The sequence below is a fragment of the Hyla sarda genome, chromosome 3 (assembly GCF_029499605.1).
Source record: "Hyla sarda isolate aHylSar1 chromosome 3, aHylSar1.hap1, whole genome shotgun sequence".
In the NCBI taxonomy this organism is placed as follows: Eukaryota; Metazoa; Chordata; class Amphibia; order Anura; family Hylidae; genus Hyla; species Hyla sarda.
This window is the reverse complement of record NC_079191.1, coordinates 166,994,163-167,019,733: the sequence shown is the minus strand read 5'-3', so window position 1 is coordinate 167,019,733 and position 25,571 is coordinate 166,994,163. Positions and strand designations below refer to the sequence as shown.

At 42.4% G+C, this 25,571-nt stretch overlaps 1 protein-coding gene across 1 annotated transcript in view; it reads right to left on the bottom strand.

Moving 5' to 3' along the window:
- Positions 1 to 1,647: 1,647 nt before the first annotated feature.
- The window catches only part of TMEM207 (transmembrane protein 207), a 38,847-nt gene continuing 14,923 nt past the window's right edge, over positions 1,648 to 25,571 (bottom strand). Inside the window, exons 4-6 of the mRNA XM_056563559.1 lie at positions 7,331 to 7,473; positions 5,578 to 5,731; positions 1,648 to 1,765 (exon numbers count right to left, since the gene is read on the bottom strand). Of these exons, the coding sequence (XP_056419534.1) occupies positions 1,648 to 1,765; positions 5,578 to 5,731; positions 7,331 to 7,473 (415 nt within the window). The remainder of the gene's footprint in view (positions 1,766 to 5,577; positions 5,732 to 7,330; positions 7,474 to 25,571) is intronic.

Genomic DNA, 25,571 nt, shown 5'->3' with positions numbered 1-25,571 from the left:
CGGCGGGCTCTTGCGGCGGGCTCCAGTAGCAGCTTAGAACCGGTCCACTAGCACGGTCCACGCCCATCCCTCTCTGGCACAAAGGATCCACATCCAGCCTGCCGAATCGTGACAGGTACGCCCCCTGCACTTAGAGCGGCGTCTCTCACTCCCTGCTCGCTATTTCCTTGCACAGTGTTTGATGTCCTGAAATAAAGAAGGATTTTATCTGCTACAGTGGGTAAGTGCAGCGTTCTTTTTCTTTGTCTTCAATTGTTGGATCATTGAACTTTTGCTTCTGCTCGTAACGCTAGCACCCCCACCTACAATTTCAAGGCACGGCTTGTCTTGAGTTTACTGTTCCACGGGACCTGCATATACAATATAGTGTCAGAACCAGTTGCAGTGCCTAATCACCTTTCTCTACTTTACTGTTATCCTAGAAAATTTCTTTCTCAAGCTTATAATTAGGTGAAGGATAAACATCAGTAAGATCTTGTCTGTTCCAAAGATAGCACTTCCCCTCAAAGTAAAACCATTCAGGCTAATAAATATTCATACAATGTTATCACTAATTTTAATTGTGCAGCTAGGCATGTAAAATGCATCTTAAAGAAATATTGGTCCATTTTAAAGTGTGACCCGGTGTTAGGTGAACATTTACCAGACCTACTGGGAGTCACATTTCAGAGGTCTAATTTACGTAATTTAGTTGCTCTGAATCGTCTAAAAATAAAATTAATCCACCCTCGGATTTTATTCAACATAAAGGCCCTTTCGCATGTAATAGAGTGCGGTGCAAATGTTGGATTATGATTAATAACCCTAAATATGTTTTTTCTTCCTATAATACCAAGAAAACATACACGATCAATACATGCAATAATTGTGAGAGTTCTTATGCTATCTATCTTTTATCTTGTTCCTGTGGGTTGCAATATGTGGGCCGCAGTGTTCAAATGTTAAAAACCGTTTCATGTTACATAGCATTCCACGTCATCTCTCTTTAAAACAGGATAATAATTTTGATTTGTTAGATCCAGAGATTATTGAAACTATTCCTTCTCAGATTAATAATAGATTTAAAAAATTAATAAATAGAGAGTGATATTGGATATTCACCCTTGATACTCTTTTTCCGCAGGGTTTGAATGAATCCATTGAAAATGCGAAATAACATCTGATGTTTTTTTTTTACATCTGTTTATACACTGTATTTTATTGTTATACAATCGTTTCTTTATATACCCAATTTATTATTAATTTTCTATATATATAAAAATATTTTTGATGTAAGGTATATATTTACAATATATGGATTTTTAAATAATTCTTTTTTTCTTTTTTCCAAATAATGTACTCTTGTAAATTTTTCTTTTTTACTTCTATGTATATTTTTTTATGTTCTTGTTCCAAGTATCTTCTATATTGTTCATATGTTTGTATTTTTATCAGAATTTAATTATTTTTCTGTGGATATATTTTTTTATTTATATATTTTTTATGTTTGTCTACGTAAAGGTTAAACTGATTTTGTATAAATACCATGCATGTCTGCTGTTCCCAATATGCCTGATGAAGCGGTCTTCACCGCAAAACGCGTTGCATTGTGGGTAAAATAAACTGATTGCTCCCAACAAGATCTTGGCGCCTGTTTAATCCTGTGGTTCATCTTGGAGGAATATTGTGGTTGCTTGCACTCATCTCAGGAGCGGCTTCCGGATCTGAGAATTCCTTTTCTCTATTTGCCTTCACCATTGTTGTGCTTGGCTGAGTACAACCACCACTGGTGAGCATAATTAATTACCGTTCACCGATTCCATATATACGGTTTCACACTATGGAGCGCTTTCCTTTGTTTAAGCTATCAGTATTAGATTGGCAAGGGTATGACTCTTGGCATATCCACAATTATCTGTTTGAAGGGGCATAGGTGCTCATGATAGTGCTGCAGCATTACCCTGTTCCGTGAATAGGATAACAGTGTGATCCCTTGCTCAACCACAGCAAATAGAACAATGCAAGGATGAGCACACATTAACATTAAAGTTGTACTCTGCCCCTAGACATCTTATTCCCTATCCAAAGGATAGGGGGCAAGATGTCTCATCGCAGATGATCTGACCGCTGGGACACCCTGTGATCTCCGGCCCGGCACCCCATCGTTCTGAACGCCCTCCATTAATGTCTACGGGAGATACATGGAGGAAGCGTGATGGCTGTGGTCGCTAGTAATCTAGCATGAAGCGGAGTTCGTTCCATGCATGCTGATTACTGGGGTGCTGGGCCGGAGAATGTGGGAGTCCCAGTGGCTGGACCCACGCGATCAGACATCTTATCCCCTACCCTTTGATAGGGGATAAAATGTCTAGTACCCCTTTAAAAAGAGGCTGCAGCACTAGCATGAGCACCTACTGTATGCTCCTTAAAATAACTAAATGTGGATGTGCTTGAATGCAAAAAATTTGTCTGGTATTGTCATACTGAATTCTGAAAATAACCCATGCAAAGCCACGTAATCATTGATTTGCTCTAATCCAATTTGTCCTTTCAAACAATGGGTTAAGTTAACCCCTTCATGACCCAGCCCATTTTCACCTTCTTGACCTGGGCATTTTTTGAAAATCTGACCACTGTCACTTTAAACATTAATAACTCTGGAATGCTTTTACTTATCATTCTGATTCCGAGATTGTTTTTTCGAGACATATTCTACTTTATGTTATTGGTAAAATTTCACTGATATTTGCATCCTAAAAATCCTAAAAATTTCATGAAAATTTTGAAAATTTAGCATTTTTCTAACTTTGAAAGTCTCTGCTTGAAAGGAAAATGGATATTCCAAATAAATTACATATTGATTCACATATACAATATGTCTACTTTGTGTTTGCATAAAAAAATTGACATGTTTTTACTTTTGGAAGACACCAGAGGGCTTCAAAGTTCCGCAGCAATTTTCCAATTTTTCTCAAGATTTTCAAAATCGTAATTTTTCAGGGCCCAGTTCAGGTTGGAAGTGGATTTTAAGGGTCTTCATTTTAGAAATACCCCATAAATGACCCCATTATAAAAACTGCACCCCCCAAAGTATTCAAAATGACATTCAGTAAGTGTTTTAACCCTTTAGGTGTTTCACAGGAATAGCAGCAAAGTGAAGGAAAAAATTCTAAATCTTCATTTTTTACACTCGCATTTTCTTGTAGACCCAATTTTTGAATTTTTACAAGGGGTAAAAGGAGAGAAATCACCCTAAAATTGGTAACGCAATTTCTCTTGAGTAAGGAAATACCTCATATGCGTATGTAAAGTGTTCGGCGGGCGCAGTAGAGGGCTCAGAAGGGAAGGAGCGACAATGGGATTTTGGAGAGTGAGTTTTTCTGAAAGGGTTTTTGGGGGGCATGTCCCATTTAGGAAGCCCCTATGGTGCCAGAACAGTGGACCCCCCACACATGTGACCCCATTTTGGAAACTATACCCCTCATGGAATTTAATAAGGGGTGCAGTGAGCATTTACACCCCACTGGCGTTTGACAGATATTTGAAACAGTGGACTGTGCAAATCAAAATTTTTTTTTTTCATTTTCACAGACCACTGTTCCAAAAATCTGTCATACACCAGTGGGGTGTAAATGCTCACTGCACCCCTTATTACATTCCGTGAGGGGTGTAGTTTCCAAAATGGGGTCACATATGGATATTTATTGTTTTGCGTTTGTCAGAACTGCTGTAACAATCAGCCACCCCTGTGCAAATCACCTCAAATGTACATGGTGCACTCTCCCTTCTGAGCTTTGTCGTGCACCCCCAGAGCACTTTGCGCCCACATATGGGGTATCTCCGTACTTAGGAGAAATTGCATTACAAATTTAGAGGGTCTTTTTCCCTTTTACCTCTTGTGAAAATGAAAAGTATAGGGCAACACCAGCATGTCAGTGCAAAAAATTTATTTTTTTATACTAACATGCTGGTGTAGACCCCAACTTCACCTTTTCATAAGGGGTTAAAGAAGAAAAAGCCCTCCAAAATTTGTAAGGCAATTTCTCCCGAGTACGGCGATACCCCATATGTGTCCCAAAACTGTTGCCCTGAAATACGACAGGGCTCCAAAGTGAGAGAGCGCCATGCGCATTTGAGGCCTGAATTAGGGATTTGCATAGGGGTGGACATAGTGGTATTCTATGCCAATGATTCCCAAACAGGGTGCCTCCAGCTGTTGCAAAACTCCCAGCATGCCTGGACAGTCAATGGCTGTCCGGCAATACTGGGAGTTATTATTTTGCAACAGCTGGAGGCTCCGTTTTCGAAACAGTAGCGTACCAGACGTTTTTCATTTTTTGGGGAGGGGGGGCTGTGTAGGGGTATGTGTATATGTAGTGTTTTTTACTTTTTATTTTAGGTTATTGTTAGTGTAGTGTAGTGTTTTTAGGGTACAGTCACATGGGCAGAGGTTCACAGCAAGTTTGCCGCTGGAAGTTTGAGCTGCAGCGCAAAATTTGCGCCATCTCAAACTTGCAGCACTCACTGTAAACCTCCGCCCCATGTGAGTGTACCCTGTACATTCACATTGGGGGGAGGAGGCAAACATCCAGCTGTTGCAAACTCCGAGCATGCCCTTTGGCTGTCCGTGCATGCTGGGAGTTGTAGTTTTGCAACAGCTGGAGGAACACTGGTTTGGAAACACTAAGTTAAGTAATAAACTTTCAAGTGTTTTGCAACCAAACTTAGTGTTTCCAAACCAGTGTGCCTCCAGCTGTTGCAAAACTACAACTCCCAGCATGCATGGTCTGTCAGTGCATGCTGGGAGTTATAGTTTTGCAACAATTGCAACAGCTGGAGGCACTGAGGTAGGAAACGGACAATGTTTCCCAACTAGTGTGCCTCCAGTTGTTGCAAAACTACAACTCCCAGCATGCCCAGACTGCCCAGGCATGCTGGAAGTTGTAGTTCGGCAATATCTGAAGGATCAGATGTTGCCGAACTACAAATTCCAGCATGCTTGGGCAGTCTGGGCATGCTGGGAGTTGTAGTTTTGCAACATCTGGAGGTCCACAGTTTGGAGACCACTGTATAATGGTCTCCAATCTGTGCTCTTCCAGATGTTAGAGAACTACAACTCCCAGCATGCCTGGACAGACTGAGCATGCTGAGATTTGTAGTTTTGCAACATCTGGAAGAGCACAGATTGGAGACCATTATACAGTGGTCTCCAAACTGTGGGCCTCCAGATGTTGCAAAACTACAACTCCCAGAATGCCCAGAAAGCCAAAGGCTGTCTGGGCATGCTGGGAGTTGCAGTTTTGAAACTCCCAGAGGCAGCAGTGAGATCGCTTTACCGCGATCTCACTGCTGCCAATGAAGATGCCGCACTGCTGCTGCAAACTCACCGCCGGGACGCAGCGCAGGCGGGACCGCATGGAGGACGCCGGGACCGCCGGGACCGCTCGGGATCAGTGACAGCGAGTAGCGGCAGTAATGTTCATGACGTACCTGTATGTCATGGGTCGGGACCACCTTGCCACCCATGACATACAGGTATGTCATAGGTCGGGAAGGAGTTAAGGAAAAAAAATATTTTCCAGAACTCCAATTTCTCACATTTGCAGTAAGAACTTTCTGTTGATAAACAATTCTTCATATGAAGGAGGAGCTCCTAACTCCAACTCCCCAAGTGAAACAGAAGAAACTGAAGCATCTGCGGTTTGATGTGAGGACCATGACTGGAGATGAGGGCACTGGGAAGATTCTGTCAATGTAGAAAAGAACAAAAATAGGATTAATGCAATGTTAAAAGGCATCATTTATTGTACATTATACAGAACTCATCCTCCAGTACATCTGAAGAAAAAGTATAAAAGAGCAATATCTAGACACAGAAACTTTTTGCTAATGGTTCCAGTTGCAAATGTGCTATATTTTATGTATTCTTACAGTGTAATTCAACAATTATTAGTGGGACAACTTTTTAGGTTTATAGTAGGCCTATAGTATGTTTGACATTACTGTGAATTTTACTAATAATAAACAAGAAAAAAGACATCCATTGCCCTTAAAAATGGTATATCAATACCTTGGCTTTAATTTAAAAAAATATAGGGTCTTGTTGTTTAAACAAAGCCTGTCTGGAAAATCTCCAGCCATTGTTACTATGTAACATGGCAATCAAGGCGAGTGGACTGTAATGCACATGTACAAACAGTGATGGCTTTTGTGTACTAGTCAATTGGGGCACTGTACGCCATTGAGTAAGCGTATGTACTGTGTGGCTATCGCATTCAAAAATAACTGAGCAAATAGAGCAACAAATCTGCATCAAATTTTGTGTTGAACTTGAACATTCCTCTGAGAAAACTATTTGGACGATTCAGATGGCTTAAGAGACAATGGGGGATATTTATCAGCGCTGTCTATGTCCCGCATCAATATAGACCAAACTCCAGAGGGTTAGGCTGGTCTATTGTGCGCCTAATTTTTCAAAAGTCGCACGGCTCTTGATAAATTCTGTGCACAGACTTGGGGATCTATGCTTTAGACTGTATTTAAACCTGCTCCAACATGGTCTGACATTTTGGCGTACTTTCAGCCGATGCTACTTGTCGCTGAAAAGTCGCTTTTGATAAATTCAGCACCAATGCATTTTCCAATGCATTTCTGTCTAAAATAGACTTGCATGCATCATGTTCTTAAAATCCTCTAGAGCAAAAGTCGTTGAAAAGTCGCACATATTTAGACTGCGACTTTCTGTGCGACAAATTTAGACAGGAAAAACCAGTCTAAATCCTTTGATAAATATCCCCCAATGAGTGCAGTGCAAAAATAATGTGGCACAAACACTTCAAAGATGGTTGAGAATCCGGTGAAAGGAATCTTTTCTCTGGATGGCCTGTAACAAGCAGGACAGCAGAAAATGTTAAAGAGGTACTCAACTGGCCAGCGTTCAGAACACTTAGTTCCGAATGCTGTGTGTGCGCTGCGGGGGCCGGCCACGCCTCATGACATCGCACCACACCCCCTCAATGCGCACACACCGTTCGGAACTAAGTGTTCTGAACGCTGGCCAGTTGAGTACCTCTTTAAAGGTGTTTGGGCTCTAATCAACAAAGACTGGAGGATTAACGTGGAAGGACTAGAGGATGATCTGGAGATTTCACAAACTACCATTTCCCATATTTTGATGGAGGATCTTGGCTTGGGATAAACTGTGTAAGGCCCCAAGATTCCAATAATGTTTCTTGAATTTTGTATCTTCTCAAAATAAATGTCTCATCACTTCATATTACATGGTTGGATACTTTCCAGACAGACCTGTTGTTTCTAACACCACCTAATATTGTACTTGAAATTTACATACCATGTATAGACTCGGAACCACTGAGAGTGACAACTGTAATCGTCTTTCTAGAAGAAAATCTTTCTTGTCTCTTTACATGACACTGTAGGCAGCAGGCAGCCACACAATGTACCATCAAGATTAATAGGACGAGCAGGAAGATCCTACAACACAAAAGACATTTACTATAAGCATCTTAGAAAGTTAGCTGTCAGCCGGGCATGGCATGAGAGTAGCAGAGGAGACAAGGAAGATCAGTGGATAAAACGTTAGTATCAAAAGTGAATAATTGCCTCCTGACCAGTATATATCATGATAAGAAAATACATGTAGGAACCTAAAAACAAATCGAGCTCTGTGTATGGTGTAAAATATATGTATGTACAGTGTCCCCGGACTTGTGTCCTAGGTACACAACTACAATATATGTAAAGTTGTCTTTTGGTTGAGAAAACTCTATTCAAACTGCATATACATCCATGTATGGGAAACTATAAGTTGACCTGCATAAACGTTTTCTGTATTGCATTGCAATTATAGCATATGCTGAATGTAAGGATTAAATATCTGCATATTGTATCAGAAGGGTGATTTAGTGGTCACATGACAAGCTCCCTAGCTAGTTTTTATGCTATGGGAAGAGCGCCTAGCCCAACCCCCTTTTCTGAGAGCATTTGACCCAAACCAGTCAGTTCTAGTCTGGCCAGAGCAACATCTTACCTAGTTCTACTCTTGCTAGGCAGACATGCGCCTACTGTTCAGTATTTTTCCTAGGTTCAGTTGAGTTCAGGCCTATTCTGTTCAAGTTAAAGCCTGTTTTACTTTCAATAGTTTTTAATTGAATTTTACCGTAATAGAAAAACATAAACATGTAAAAAGGACAGACGCAGCTGTCAACTTATTATCTTATGAAGACAAACACAGCTAACAGTTGTTTACTGCATATAAGCAGACTTGATTGTCGACTGGACCTTACATGTAAGATTGGCAGTTGTTTAACTCCTTAACAATGCAGGACGCATATTTACGTCCTGCGCCGTCTCCCGCGATATAACGCGGGGTCACGCGGTGACCCCCCGTCGTATCGGGTCGATCCCGACAGCCATCAAAGGCCAATTACGGTGATGCCCTGTATTAACCCTTCAGACGCGGCTGACCGCTGCGTCTGAAGTGAAACTGAAATTATCCCGGCAGCTCAAGACACCGAGAACAGCTTACAGGACACCGGGAGGATCCCTACCTGCCTTCTCGGTGTCCGATCGGCGAATTACTGCTCCGTGCCTGAGATCCAGGCAGGAGCAGTCAAGCACTGATAACACTGATCAATGGCATGTTAATACATGCCAGTGATCAGTGTAAAAAATCAGTGTGTGCAGTTTTATAGCCCCCTATAGGGGCTATAACACTGCAAAAAAACTGTGAAAAAAAGTGTTAATATATGGGATTTAACCTCTTCCCTAATAAAAGTTTGAATCACCCCTATTTTCCCATTAAAAAAAAAACTGTGTAAATAAAAATAAAAATAAACATATGTGGTATCGCCGCGTGCATAAATCTCCAAACTATAAAAATATATTGCTATTTAAACCGCGCAGTCAATGGCGTACGCGCAAAAATGTTTATCAGTCCAAAATAGTGTATTTTGGTCACTTTTTATACCATTAAAAATGAATAAAAAGTGATCAAAAAGTCCCATCAAAACAAAAATGGTACCGATAAAAACTTCAGATCACAGAGCAAAAAAAAGAGCCCTCAAACCACCCCATTTGCGGAAAAATAGAAAAGTTGTAGGGGTCAGAAGAGGACATTTTTAAACATATACATTTTCCTGCTTGTAGTTATGATTTTTTCCAGAACTAGGACAAAATCAAACCTATAGAAGTAGGGTATCATTTTATTCGTATGGACCTACAGAATAAAGATAAGGTGTCATTTTTACCGAAAAATGTACTGCATAGAAACAGAAGCCCCCAAATTTACAAAATGGTGTTTTTTCTTCAATTTTGTCACACAATGATTTTCTTTTCCGTTTTGCTGTGGATTTTTGGGTAAAATGACACTGCAAAGTAGAATTGGTGGCACAAAAATTAGCCATAATATGGATTTTTAGGTGGAAAATTGAAAGGGTTATTATTTTTAAAAGGTAAGGAGGAAAAGATGGGGTCAACCAAACAAAAAGGAAAACAGAAAAAAAATTAAAATAAATAAAAAATAAAGGAATTATAGCATCTCAGACATAACATACATAGTAATATAAGTGTGTACCAATAAGGTTATAGATCTTTTATATCCTTATGTATCTGATGCATAATGAAATGCAGTAGAAACGTGCAAATGCCAAAACCATACTTGTAGAAAAAGATGATTATATGATAGGGTTTAACTCTGATGATGGAGTGTCAATGTACCTCTTGTAACATAATGGCTCTGATTTACTAAGAGTGGAGTGTAGGTTTCTTTGTGGGTTTTAATTCCCTTTCTCAGCTCAAAATCCACTACATTTTATGTGGAAACCTTAGTAAATATGTTGGGTTTTTGTGAAAATGTCGGGAACACGCCCCTTTTAAGAGACCACGCCCCCTTTTCCCGGCAGCCACCCCCTTTTTCAGGTTTTCTTAGCAAAATGGAGAGTTAGTCGGGGTTTTTTCAATTCTGGTGCAACATCTGGCGCAGACATAATTTCTGGCACAATGCGACAGAATCTGGCGCACAACCGGACAAAACATGTCGGGTTTGCAATAGTAAATGAGGGCCAATGTCTTTGTGTAAGTATCATTTCAGTAGAAAAATTACTGTTAAATGGGCACTGTCAGATATTAAAACTTTTTATATGTTGTACATCTTGGCAAAACAATAGTTTTTCTAATATACTTCTTTATAAAAAAATGTAAAAAAATTACATTTTATTAAAGAAAACTGCCTTTGAAAATCCCACCACTAGGGGACCCTATACACTGATGAGTCAAATAGCAGCAGGAGCGTGTCCAAGGGTCATGGACACAAGATGACTGATTGACAAGGCTGCAGGAGGAACACAGCCTGCAGCAACACTGCTGTAACACAGAGTTTTACCAAACATGTGCCTCCAGCTGTTGTAAAACTACAACTCCAAGCATGCCTGGACAGTCAAAGGATGTCTGGGCATGTTGGGGTTGTAGTTTTGCAAAAGCTGTAGGCACAGAGCTAAAGGCAACACTGTTGTAAAAAAAAAAAAAAGAGTAATCCGAACACTGTATCTCCAACTATTCCAAAACTACAAGTCCCAGCATTACAGTACTGCCTAAGGATGACACACATGAATGACCTAGGAAGATGTTGGTTATACAATCACCATATTGTCTTTGATGGAAGAGTAAATGCAATCTCCAAGAATAATTGTTTGTGTGTGTGTGCGTGTGTGTACAGCATAAATTCAGAAAGGAAAGGGTTACAGAGCAAGGCTGCCAGGCTGCTGAGAGCAGGGGGAGGTGAGGGAGGGGGAGGAGTCATCACAGCGCAGGCAATAGAGGGACACGCCCCACTCAAAGATGGAAAAGACATTGAGCAGCTGTAATATGCTATTTTTAGGGCAATATGGGGGATAGAGACATAAAAATTACATGGACGTGATCAGGATGAGGTACTGAGTGACATATAACAGTTTAGTTTTTTTTTTTTTTTTTTTTTTTGTGGGTTCTGACAGGTACACTTTAAGTAAGTCATAAATCATGTTCCAGTTCAAAGTAACATCACACCTGGGTTGCAGATGAAGTGATTATGGTACTGTATAGAGTTTGGAGGATTTCGCCTAAAAGGCCATTCCTAGTCCACACTTTGAGGGCATTGGGGGGCATTTATGAAGCCTTTTACCCTTGTTTTCCTGGTTAAATTTGTCTGATTATGTTGTCGCTTTTTGCGACTTTTTGTGCAATATGTATGTTCATATACAAACATTCCTGTGTTGTGCTGTGGTAGATATGTCTTGATTTGTGTTTTTGCAGTGGTCATGAATTTATGAAACTGCAACTTTTATAAAAAGTTGCATAATTTGGCGCAAAGCACCCAAAAGGGCGCAAATCACTAGCAAATAAAAAACAGCATATAAACTAATCGTGGAGAGCATTATTAAAATGTTCCATAATTGTTGCACGGGTTAAAAAGTCGCACACAAATTTGCACAAAAACATCACACAAAGTGGAGTACTGATGTAAAAATGTGATCAGCACCAGTTTTATCATCTGCCCTGCACCATGTCATGAATTTGGTGCAGGTATACAGTTTCCACCACATGAATTAATGGAGTAAAAAGACGTTCACCTACACTACTTTTCATGAATATCCCCCATTGCGCTTTGATTTCTAGCTCCAGGAAGGAGTATCTACTAGCCAAAGGAGAGGAAAGCTGAACAAGGACCCTTTGCATACACTAATCTCTTCAGTGATCTATGGTCAAAAGGTAGTGCTATATGGCTAAACATTTCACAAAAGTTTCTTTGGCGTACACCTTGCACATAGGGTATCATGCCCCAAAATTTGTGAGTAAAAATTCAAGTATCAGCACCACAGTAAGCAAGAAGGATTGTGGGAAATTGTGCCTAATTAGTCCCAGAACATCGTTTAAAGAGGAAGCCAGGAAGTGATTAAAGTGTACCTGTAGTTAACAAAAACTTTTGATATAATGTAGATAATACCATTATATGTATGTTTGTAATATACATTGATTAAAACATTTGTATATTTTTGGGTGAAAAAATACTTCCCCTGCAGCTATTGCCTGTGTGTCTGTATGAGGAGTCCAAACACAGGAAGTGAGGGCAGGACAAGCAGGACTCTGTGCAGGCTCCTAGCTTGTCAATCATCCTGATGTGTAAGCTGGGAATGCGTCATAGAGCCTCACTGCACAGAGCCCCGCTTGTTCTCAGTACACAGAACCCTGTTTGTCCACCCTCACTTCCTGTATTTGGACTCCTCACAGAGACACACAGACAATAGCTGTTGGGACAAAAATATATACATTTTTTAACCAATGTATATTACAAATATACATAAAATGGTATTATCTACATTATATAACAAGTTTCTGTTAACAACAGGTACACTTTAAAGGGAGATGTACAGTACAGTTTGATTATTTTACCTAAGAAAGAAACATTTTTACTCCTTTACATACATTTATGTGGTACATATTTTGATTTTATATTTGCTTATCTTTTAACTTTGCTTAGTGAAAACCCCTTTAAAGTAAGACCCAGAATGTGTTCCTCATGATACTACATTGTTCCTGACCCTTAACTGAACCTGACCTTGGCTTTGGTATTGGGTATTTCTTATGTCTTCCTCTTTTTGATTCTAATATCTCTATGTTTCTTTGATTCTAGTTGCTCTAATCCTGTGTTATCCTAAATACTCTTTGGGTGATGTTCGTTGGCTCCATTTCTGACTATGCTACGATCTCTCCAGTGCATTGTGCACCAATTGCAATTATTTCCAACATAGGAACATGTCTAAGAAAGTACTTACCTTTTTCAGGAGTTAAGGTGAAGGATTATTTAGACTGTTAAAGAAGTATCTAGGATAGAAAAATGTATCCCCTGCCATAAGGATAGGGGATAAGCGTCCGATCTCAGGGGATCTGACACTGGGATCCCCGTGTTCTCTCGCATCACACCCCTGGCTTTCCTCCTAAATGGAGCATGCTGACCACCGTGCAAAGCTGTGGCCAACACACCTCTCTATGCGGCTCTATGAGATAGACGGAGATGCCGGAGTGCAGCGCTCTGGCTCTCCCATAGAGATGCATGGGAGGGGGGAGGTCAGCCACTGCTTCTTGCGGTGGTCGACACGCCCCATTCAGAAAAAGAGCTGAGGCGCCAGGTCGGGGATTGTGGGGATCGCAATCTGTCACTTATCCCTTATCCCCTATCCTTTAATACCCCTTTAATGCTTCTCACACCAGACAAATGGCACTGTCAAATTCATAGTGAAACACCAACAATAGTAGTATTAAGTTACAGTCATTTAATTTATACTGCAGTTAAACATGTAAAAGAAACGGACCTGAAATTGTGGAATGACTGTTTGAAGATGGATATGGGTCACATAGATGTGAATATGCCATAAATGCCTAAGATGGGAATAACCCTTTAAATGCTTTCTACAGTGCCATGTTCATATAAACTTTAGTATTAGCTATTTCAATATATCACAAAACATCTTGTCAGCAAAACTAGTGTTGCACATCAGCTCTTTAACATTAAGACTTGGCAATTCAGTTCTGGCATACAGCGTGATGGCTGAGAAGACTTCAGTCTTGTAAAATTGAATGAAGCCTGTAAAGCTGTCACTCTCTGGGTTGCTGGGCACACGTCTACCAGTCATTCAACCAGCACTGCAATTACAAGATGTAACATTCAGAAATCTGCACCAGATAAAAATGATATAGAATGTAATGTCACTGCATACAGAAGAGGCCTTGCCTTGACACATTGATATGAAGACAAAGGAATGACCTCAACCCATTTAGGTGTTTGTCATCTATGGCACCTGTAAAATAAATAGGAGTAAGGCTTTATACACAGGCATTACTGTACCCATAAATATCTTGGATTATATTCAGAGAAAGAGGTATTTTATTTCTGCCAGATTCTGTGCAAATGGAATATAATAAAAATCTAATTCTTTTTTACAGAGGTATCCTTCACAAACAATCAAGTTCCCTATGGCAGCCCACTGTAGTTCTTCAATATAGTAGGGAGCCGCAGTGGGCAATTTACACAGAAAGGGTACGTTCACACGAGCGGATCCCCAGCGTGTATTACGCTGCGGATCTGCCTCTGAAGGACCGATGCATTCTGCCTTTACAGGTGCCTGCTCAGAGCGGCAATACGCCACGACGAGCAGACACACTGCGCTGTGCAAGTTGCCGTGCACATGCGTAGTATACTCGCACATGACGGTAGTTCTCGGCCTAGTTCATAGAGCAGGGAGAGGGCCGTGATGTGTGTGAGTACACAGCGCATGCGCAGCGACTTGCACATGGCTTCAGTGTGTCTGCTCGTAGTGGCGTATTGCCGCTCTGATCAGGCACCTGTAAAGGCAGCATACAGCAGTCCTTCAGCGGTGGATCCGCAGAATAATACACGCTGGGGATCCGCTTGTGTGAATGTACCCTAGGAATGACTATATAGCACTTGTACTTGCTCTGAAATGAAACAATTGCTTGTCACTGTCCCTTTTAGTCCTACCAGTCCTCACTTTGTCACACCAGTCCACACTTGTATTGATAAGTTCAAATTTAAGTTAGTCCCCCTGGGAAAGTACGGTACCCAAGTTGTCAACATCACCAGCAGCAGTGTGGCAACCCAGGGGATGAATGTCCAGATACCTTTCGCAGATTCCTAACAATCCATGACTGAGAACATGTAGTGTGCCAAACGCACAACCCACTGTACACTCAAGAGTACTTTTCCAAGCAAAAAATAAAGGGGTACTTTGTCAGTAACCATCCAACCTAACTTGTAGCAACAGAAATATCAGCAGTACAGTTGTAATATGTACACAATGTTTGATGGCTGCAGAATACACTCCATTCTATACTTCCACTCTGTTAGACAAGAAAAATGTACGTAAGTAGTTTGGATCATTTTGCTGTACTTGTTTTAAAATTATTGACTTGTCATTGTCCCACTTATCCCCACAAATCCACATACTCTTTTAAACTTGGATGTTTAGACCTTCAAGCAGGCCTTAGGGCAGTCAGCCTCTCACTATCTGCTGGTTCATCCCACTTTGGTCTTAATGAAACAAAATTCCATATTGACCCAACAATTGCCTCCAAAGTCTGTGTGTCTCTTACCTGCTCACAGGCTTATCTTATGGTAACTTTAATACAGCCTTGCAATACCACTCAGGTTCTCTATGTCTCCATGTCTTTGGCTTAAATGAGCACTGTCATTAAACATGATTTTTTATATTTGGTTTCTTATGCCAAATAAATAACTTTTGTAATTGGCTTCAATAAAATAATAGAAAAGAAAATGTTTAAGTTTGTTTTTCTGCTGTATAATTCTGGCCACCAGGGGTCTCCTTTCTTGGCGAGAACACATTCCGTCTGGTTAAAATCTCAGATTTTGGTCTCCTGCTTGTAATGGCAGGAGACCAAACTCAGGAAGTTTTTCTGCACTGAGCTTGAGTCACAGCTGCACAGAGCCTGACTGAAATCTGTACAGACTGAAATCTGCACAGATTAAAAGCTACAAAGAGCTTCACTGAAAGATACACAGACTGAAAGCTGCATAGAGCTGAAGGGCATGCTGGGAGATGTAGTTATGCAACAGCTAGAGGTGCGCAACTACAACTCCCAGCATGTCGATACAGCTGTTTGGGGCATGCTGGGATTTGCAGTTTTGCAACATCTGGAGGGCTACAGTTTAGAGACCACTGCACAGTGATCCACAAACTGTGGCCCTCCAGATGTTGCAAAACTACAGATCCCAGCATGCCCAGATAACAAACTGCTGTGTGGGCATGCTAGGAATTGTAGTTTTGCAAGATCTAGAGGGCCACAGTTTGGAGACCAGTGCACAGTGATCTCCAAACTGTAGCCCTCCAGCTGTTGCAAAACTGCAAATCCCAGCATTCCCAAACAGCAAACAGCTGTCTGGGCATGCTGGGAGTTGTAGTTTTGCAACATCTGGTGGGCTACAGTTCAGAGACCACTGTATAGTGGTCTCCAAACTGTAGCCCTCCAGATGATGCTAGGCAACTCACCGACTTCCGTATTATCCAGGGAGCCGCATCGCCATTCTCTGCTGCTGCTGATCCCCGCCCTCTGCCGCCACCGATCACCGCCCGCTGCCGCCGATGATAAGTGGACCTTCGGTGCCGGTCCCCGAACGTTAACCCCCCTGCCCCCGATCTGCTATTGGTCGTCGCTTCTTAACGACCAGTAGCAGGGATAGGAGGGGTGGCACCCCTGCCACCTCACTCCTATCCCTTCAGGGGGATCATGGGTTTCTTGGACAACCCCGATCCACCTTATTTTCCGGGTCACCAGAGAACCGTATGACCTGAAATCACTGCAAATCGCCAGTGTGAATTTACCGGCGATTTTCGGCGATCGCTGACATAGATATCAACAGGGCGGGGACCTCTGATCGATATCAACAGGGCAGGGAGCGAAATTCCCACGGGCATACAGGTACATCCTGGGTCCTTAAGTACCAGGGTGTCAGGACGTAGCTGTACAGCCTGGGTCTTTAATTGGTTAAAGGGGTGTTAGGAGTAGTTAGGGGATGAACACACTTTAACAACACAAAATTGCACAAATCCTCAACTCAGTAGGAATACAGGGGTGCATAAAGGTAGTCCCAATTTCAGAGCTCCACCTTGCTCATATAGCAGCTATTATGTACAAAACAATGGGCTATCTGATATAGGAATGACTGTAATGAAGATAAACTCACAATCATGAAGAGCGTTTCACAGAATACTAATTCTTTTTTTTTTTTCACATCATGCGTCTTCAAAGACAGAAAGTGCTGGTGTATTGGGAGAAGTAAATCATATAGGCCGGCATTTAGCATTGTAGGTGTAAGTGAAGCATTTTTCTACACCTTTGTGTGTTTGCTGGTAATGTGTAGGAGAACCAAATTTATTAAATGGTCACAGAGCATTTGATAAATTTTGTGCAGGTCACATTTTCTGAAATTTCGCTCTTCATATACACCAAAAAGCTGCGCTAAGTCTGGGCTGGTGTAGTTTTAGAGACTCAGTGGCTTTGCGCCTTTTTTGCGCCTTTTCACAAAAAGAAGCAATTCATAAAACCCTTCCTATTATGTGTATTGCCAAAATCAGAGCATTGTAACTCAAAATCAGCAGAAATGTGTAAACCAAAAGGCGCAAAAAAGACGCAAATAAACTCTGCTTGCGCCTTTTTTGCACTTTTGTAGACACAAAAAACTGTCTAAAGACAATGATAAATGTCGGCAATAGTCTGCTTCTCCCGGGCCATAGCACAACGTTTCGGGGGAGGACCCCCCCTTACTCATGCACATTAGTAAGGAGGGCTCCTCCGGGAGACGCAGTCTACGTAATTTACTTCTGCCTATGCACCAGCACTTTCTGTTTTTAAAGACGCATGATGTGAAAATAAAAGAATAAGTATTCTGTGAAACGTTCTTCATGATCATGAGTTAATCTTCATTACAGTCATTCCTATACCAGATAGTCCATTGTGTTGTACATAATAGGAGTAGTTAGGGTATATAGCCTGAGTTAGTTTAGAAAAGTTTATTTGGTGACAGGTTCTCTTTAACCATGATGGTTTATAAGGCCTTCAGCAAAGACCAAAAAGAGATAAAGGAAATGTATACAGGGTTTTATCCAGACCACCCATCCATCATGGATCCAGCAGGACAGTCCTGAGCTCATGGTGTTGTCCTATTGTTCCTGTGGATTGGTATGTCCCACAATGGAATTAAAAAATAAATTGGAGCTCTGCACGTGCCCTGCAATGCCATTTACTCCTGAATTAAGCCAGCAGCCTAAAAAACTCCTTGTACTCTCGCATGCTGATCATTGTGGCACAATGATGTCACCACTGCATGGCAGTGTGAACCTATAGACTGCACTAGACATGGAAGAGAGAAAGTGCTGCAAGGCTGCCCCTACAATAGATATGTATAAGCAAAAATTTATCAAGTGTTGTTAAATGTAATGGTTCACATAGATTTTTATGGGAAATTTTGTTGCACACTAATGGCACCCATATGGCACTACTTAGAAGACACTATTCATTGTACAATTTTTTTTATGATGTTCTGAAGGGAGCACTATGCATATGATGCAATTAACCATTTCCCGCCCCCTAGGACGTATACCTACATCCCAGTTGCTAACCTGTTCGCACAACTGGACGTAGCATACGTCCTGGTGATATCCTGCTCAGCGCTGCAGGAGATCGCTGGTGGGACAATCAATCACAGCCGAGGTCCCGCCACAGCTGCTGAGAATGGGATTGTGCTGGTCTCAGCAGCATAAACCCCATAGATGCCGTGATCAGTCCTGATCACAGAATCTATGGGGTTGACATGGGGACCAACGGCGATCCCGCAGTGCAATTGCCAGATCTTGTTGGTTGCCAAGGCAGCAGGAGGCTATCCTGCCTGCCTAGTACAGCAGCCTGTGAGGTCCAGCCATAGGCTGAATGGCACAGACTGCATGTCAGTGTGATACTGATAGTTATACTGTGCTGCAGTACAGATTTACTATAGCTTAGCATAACCTGTAAAAAGTGTAAAAAATAAAAAAGTTTTTTCAATAAATTAATAAAGTGTAAAAAAAAATAAAAAATAAAGGGCCCTTTGCCATTAAAACCGTGTATTATCAACCCACACCCCCCAAAATTTTTTTAAATAAATCAAACCTATACATAATAGGTATTGCCATGTCTGTAATGACTTGTACAATAATATGATAATGGTATTTATCCCGCACAGTGAACGGAGTAAAAAAATAATAATAATCTAAACTATAAAAAAGAACAAGAAGATCAAAAGGTAGCATGAATCACAAAAATGGTACCAATAAAAAGTACAGCTTAGCCAACAAAAAATATGCCCTCACACAATGCAGGTGGACAGGGGATAAGATGTTTTCAGTGGAGTACCCCTTTAGAATGTAAATATTCTTGAAAATCGAGGAGCCAAATTTGACTCTTTAATAAATTCCGTAGGAATGAGTAATTGCTGGAAGAAGTCTTCATGGCGTTCTTGTACATACAAAGAAGATTGTGAAAGTGAGGGACTTCAATCAGAGAAGACATCACCTGCAAGTCATTCTGGGTCATTTATTGGGCCTTCACTGTGACTGTGACCTCACATTATTCATGTGTATATTCAGTACTGTCATGATACCCTGCAAACCACCCGTGTAGTATCTGACTGTTACAGGGTCAGTGTGTTAAATTTTAGTATAGTGGTAAACTTACAGTATTGTAGTAAATTGGTGTTCATGGTCATGCAGTAACAGTATAGGGTTTTATTAAATCAACGTATGGTGGTACTATTCGATCAATGTATGTTGCATTTAGTAACAATAATATTCAATGACCATGTGGTAATATTATCCATTTAGGTTATGTTGATATTATTTAGTACTGTAATTTGGAAATATTACTTCCAAAAACATTTATCACCTATATATAATGGAGCACACAGCTTGGCTGTTTCTGTCACTCCCATACAGTTTAAATAGAGCAACAGCCCGTATGGTTGACTGCCTCTCCTTCCATACTCATCTTTACAGCAGTGGAGATAAATTATTATTATGATTGCTCAGAAATGAGTGAATCATGTCGATGATTGGGAAAAGAAAATGAACCTTTAATAGGGATGCATTTAGGCCTAACACAGCATAGGCTGTGACAGTGCTGTTACATAAACCCAAGCACAAAGCTCCCCCTAAAGGCAATGGTGCAGGGGACAAGTGCCAAAAGGAGGGATTCTGGGAAGGGACACCAAATATGGAGACAGCAAAGAGCAACTTAGGTAAACCCTGACTGCATCTAGCACTGCTGCGCTGGCTCTTCGCTAAGTAATACTATATACCTCTAAGGTCAAAGACTAACTGCAGTGAAGTTGCATGTTATTGCTGCAGCCATGTAAAGTACTCCATTGGGGAGAACGGGCATTGCAGAGCTGATAGCCTTGATGATTAATTCTTGTATAGATTCTTGTTTTATTGTATCAGTCTAAAGCACTGAGCAGATTCGTAAATAAATCATGAAACCTCTTGAAGATGTCTGCAGTAATGTAGAAAGTCTGGTGTCCAAAATTTATCTGAATTCTAAAAAGTTACATAGGGGTCTGGTGTCTCATTATTTAAAGGGAACCTGTCATCCCTTTCATGCTGCTTTGAACACAAGTCATCAGGGCGGTCCAAAGTGGCTTCTCCCCACCCCATCATAACTGATAAATAGATATCTCCCTATACCCTAACACACAGCTTTCTTAACTGTTCATGTTGGTGACAACTAGAGAAATTTTTTAAAAATTAGATTCGGTCGATTTGCCGAATTTTCCCCAAAGATTTGTTTCTTCTGAATTTAATTGCGTCAAATCACTATTAAAAATGGCTATTTCTGGCTTACAGAGAGCCTCAATAGGGGTGTAGAACACTTTGCCTTGTCCTAACATGCATAGGGAGTTATTTCACTTTGTTAGTGAAATAATACTGTTATTCAGTATGACAAGCAGATTACAGGCATCACTATTAGAATCACTGCTGCAGAGCATCTGGATGTGGCAGCAGGGAGACCATATGGTGTCAACATTGAAGAGAATAAATAGATTTATTTATGTAATTTTTATTTGATTTAATTTGAATTTATTTACATTTTTTGAGTACCCATTCTAGTGAGCATTGAGCTGGCAGTCTGCCGCAAGGTGAGCTACAAGCTCTTTTACAGAGTTCACCATGACCACCTCCTCAGGCAGAGAATTCCCTCATCTCACTGCTCTTACACTGCTCTTATAGTGGCTGAATGACACAGCATGGAGGAGGCGGCAGCATAAGGAGAACATATAGTGGCTGAATGACACACCTTGGAGGTGGCGGTAGCATGAGGAGAACATGTAGTGGTGAATGACACAGCATGGAGGTGGCTACAGCATGAGGAGAACATATAGTGGCTGCATGACACAGCATGGAGTTGGCAACAGCATGAAGAGACCATATAGTGGCTGAATAAAACACGTGGAGGTGGCGGCAGCATGAGGAGAACATATAGTGGCTGAATGACACAGCCTGGAGGTGGCAGCAGCATGAGGAGAACATATGGTGGCAGTATGAGACAGCTTGGAGCTGGCATCAGTATGAGGAGAACATATGGTCGCAGAATGAGACCGCCTGGAGATGTTTAGCAGCAGCCACAGGAGTCCTGAGAGTGACCCACCCAGTGACGAAGGAGAACTTGGCATCAGATGTGTGGCATCAGGGAGGAAGGATCAGAATAGTAGCTGAGGCAGGTAGGCAAAAGAAAATGGTCTCTTTTGTAAAAGTGTTAGTGTGCACAAGTAAGTATTGAGGATATGCATTAAGTAAAACATAACTTTTAATAATATTTTTAGGATAAAATATGTGGCCCCAATTTTCTTTTTAAATCAAACCAAAGGAAAGGTGTGCAAAAAATACCATGTGCCACCTACACCACCAAGTACTGATGTGATGCAAAGATCTCTAAAAGGTGGAAGGGAACAACGTGTGATCCATTGTAACCGGAGGGGTAAACACTTACCCTCTAAGGCCCTACTCTCACATTATTAATTCCCTTCGTAGCAAGTGTTACTCGCACTAAAATGGGCAACCCCACTCAGGAACCTCTCCCTATTTCCACCTACAAACACTGCAATTTCCCAGGGTTTTTAGATTGAAATAGGGATTGGTTCCTGTGTGGGACCGCCATTTTTAAGACGAGTAACACTTTCCTCGAAAAGGTAGAAGGGAAAACGTATTGTCCATTGTAGCAGGTGGGGGTAAAAATTTCCCCTGTAAGGCCCTATTAATTCCCTTCTTGGCAAGTGTTACTCACCCTAAAAAGGACGGACCCACACAGGAAAATCTCTCTATTTCCCCCTGAAAACACTGAGAAATGGCAGTGTTTGTAGGGGGAAATAGGGAGAGGTTCCTATGTGGGGCCGCCCTTTTTAGGGCGAGTAACACTTGCAAAGAAGGGAATTAATAATCCGAGAGTAGGTCTTTGCATCACACCAATACTTGGTGGTGTAGGTGGCACATGGTGTTTTTTGCACACCTCTCCTTTTGTTTGATTTCCAAAAAAATTTGAGTAAGTACATTTTATCTTAAGAAAAGTTATGTTTTAGCTAATGCATATCCTTCATACTTACTTGTGGTCTGATGGCGAGGAATCTCTGTAACTGGGGAGCAGCACCTTAAACATGTTTTGCCCTATCCATATTTGTGAAGTGTTGGTGGGGCACCATGGTCAATCTCCTCTGATGCAACAGGCATTGGGGCATGGAAATCCTGGCTGATCCATGCCTGATTCATCTTCACAAAGGTCAGTTTCTCCACATTTTTCATGGACAGACGAGGAGTTCTCCTTGGGGTTACTATGACCCTCGCCACACTAAACACCCGCCCCAATGGCACACTACTGGCCGGGCAGGACAGCTTTTACAGGGCAAACTCTGCTAGTTGCGGCCACAAATCAAGTTTGGCTGCCCAGATGTCCAGCAGATCTTCAAGGTGTGTTGGCATGGTCATGTCAAGGAATGTCGTCACCTGCTGGTTCAGGTCCTGCTCCAGGTTTACCTGCTGCTGAAGAGTTGCTTCACTTTGCTATGCGGATGAAGAAAGCTACTCATCAGCAACTGTAGACTCAGGCTGCTGTTGATGGGGCTGGTACTGCACATTCAGCTTCTGCGCAGTTGAATGAGTGGCCGCATACTGTTGTCTCTTGGACATTTAGGACTCGAAGTAGGAGGAGCATCTGGAGCGACAGAAGATGGGTATGACACACAGAGGTGTGGCAGAGGTGGTGGAGCCTTGGCTAGCTGAAACAGGGAGCGGTGTGCCACTGGGTGATTCAGCAGGCTTGTCCACCACATTGGAGCCATGGTTCTCCCAGGCCGCTTTATGGTGACGCAGTAAATGTTGATGCCGGGCCGTGGTGCCAACATTGGGACCCTGGCCATGCTTCACCTTCTGCCAACACATCTTGCATGTGGCCATGTTAACCTCCTCCGGATGCCTGATGAAAAACTGCCACACCACCGAGTAGCTGATTTTTCCAACAACAGTCTGCACTGATTGACTGCTACTGCCGCTGACTCCAGGAACCCCTGTTTCACTACCTCCCGGGAAGGTAGGCTGCTGCGAAGCAGGTGGTCTACCCCGGGCATGTTTGGCTCCAGACCTTCCACTTCTGCCACCATGCTGACTGCCAACCATGCTACCATCTTTCTGGCTCAGCTGCTGCCTCATGGGCAACATGCAACCCTCCCCTCCTGATGATGATGAAGCCCCTTCTGCACCCAGCTCCCAAGTGCAATCGGCTTCATCATCATCGAGTTGTGCAGATGTCCTCCTCAGGTTCCTCAACAGTCTCTGCTTCAGGATTGTGAATGCTCGCAACACCACCTCCCACGCCACTCTCCTCATCACTACTTGCCTGCCTAGCATAGGAAGCGGCTGATGTCTCCTCCAATTCTTGGATGGGCAGTAGCTGCCGACTGTCCTCTAGATAGTCCTCACTAAATAGTGGAGCTGAACTCACAGCACAAGATACTTCTGTGGGGGAGGGAAAAGCATAGGACAGAGGCAATGGGAGGACAGGTTTGATCCGCTTCCAGATTCTGCTTCCTCTTGGTGGCTCGTCTTGTCTCACTTTGTGCCAATAGCCGCTGATATTACTAGATAGGGATTGTTGTGAGTTGCGTGATACTTCACTGCTTATAGATGATATTGACTCACTCACTGCTTATAGATGATATTGACTCACTCCCTGTCAGTGTTTTAGAGGAGCTCCATCTGTACACCCTTGATTAATTTAGTCAGACATGTCCCTCTGATACTTGGATACTTTCTTCTGCTGTATCTCTTTATCCCAGGGATTCGTTGATTTCAGTCTGGAGGGTTAACATAGCTCCCTCATCCAGATTCTGTTTCTCTGGTATCCCATTGATTTGAGTATCAAGGGTTTCAATATTTTTGTTATCCATGTTAATCAAAATGTGTAAGAATACACTGGAACACTGATGACAAGCTTCATCCCATCTTTGTCTCATTTCCAAGTCCTCAACTGGGAATGATGAAAGGACTGACGCACAAACCAGTAACTGCTCGCGAGCCATGCCAACTGAGGGTTGTGTCTGAGGAACCCCACTGACTGTTGACTGGGGGGTGTCAAATGTGACTTGTGATAAGGTGGATGACTGTGTTAACCAATCGATGATGACAGATGGGTTGCTGGTCGAGAAACGACCGCTAGCTGATACTGGGAGCTCAGGCCTCTCGCTGCGACTCCTGCTGCCACTCGCCCCTAGTCTGCTGCGACCTCTGCCTGATGATTTTAGGCCTCTGCCAATCTAGGCCCTTGAGACCTTAACAGGTAAAAAATAGTACACCACTTAGATGTACATATTCGGTATGCACTTATGAGGGGAGGACAATGCGGTCCACTACGCTCAAAAAAGTATTTGTGTACAACACCAGCCCGTGGGTACTTTTGCCTGGCCTTTCACAGTATTTAGGCCCTTGGGAATTTAACCCCTTAACAAAGCAGGACGTAAATGTACGTCCTGGTGCGGTGGTACTTAACACACCAGGACGTAGATTTACGTCCTGTACATGACCGCGAGCATCGGAGCGATGCTCGGGTCATGCACGGCAGTTCCCGGATGCTGATAGTGTGGACATCGGCCATTAACCCCTCAGATGGTGTGATCAATTCAGATCACGGCATCTGCGGGAGTTCGGTCAGAAAAATGCATGATCGGATCTCCCGCAGCGCTGCCAGCAGGTGAGGGGATCTCTGTCCGCCATTACAGATGATTGGATTGCCGCGGTAGCGTTGCGGGCGATCCGATCATCTGTAATGGCGGACAGAGGTCCCCTCACCTGCCTCCATCCATCTCCCGACGTCTTCTTCTCTGGTCTGAGATTGAGCAGACCAGAACAGAAGATAGCCAGTAACACTGAAAGGGCTATGCCCTATGCATAGCACTGAACAGTATTAGCAATCAAATGATTGCTATAAATAGTCCCCTATAGGGACTATTAAAGCGCAACTGTCTTCAAATCTGGACCATATCACCTACACACAGCCTCTGTACTGTGTGCAGATTGTATTACGCTGTGTTTTTATCTTCTGTCTGCCATCCTTTATAACCCCAAAAAACTGTTTTGATGGAAGCTGCACACAGTCGGATAGACGTGGCCAGGGTTCGCAATGCCCTACCACTGCCACACCTATCTCCTGCACGTCAACGCTGGGAATACTGTAAAATTGACACACAGGTCCAAGCGCATGCACTCCTTTGCTTATCCCCCGTGCGCACCGCGGCTCGTGTCATCATGGCAAGCACTCGCTTCCCCAGTGAGTGCTCGCTCCCACCGCCTACCTCCTCAGTGCGCATGCCCAGTGCTAGAGGCAGGGATGTGCTTCCTCTCTGCCTCTAGGCACTGGGAATAGAAGAAACAGAGCACGCGTCTCCGGTCTCCAGCACAGCAAGAATAAAGAAGAGGATAGCGGGCACTAAT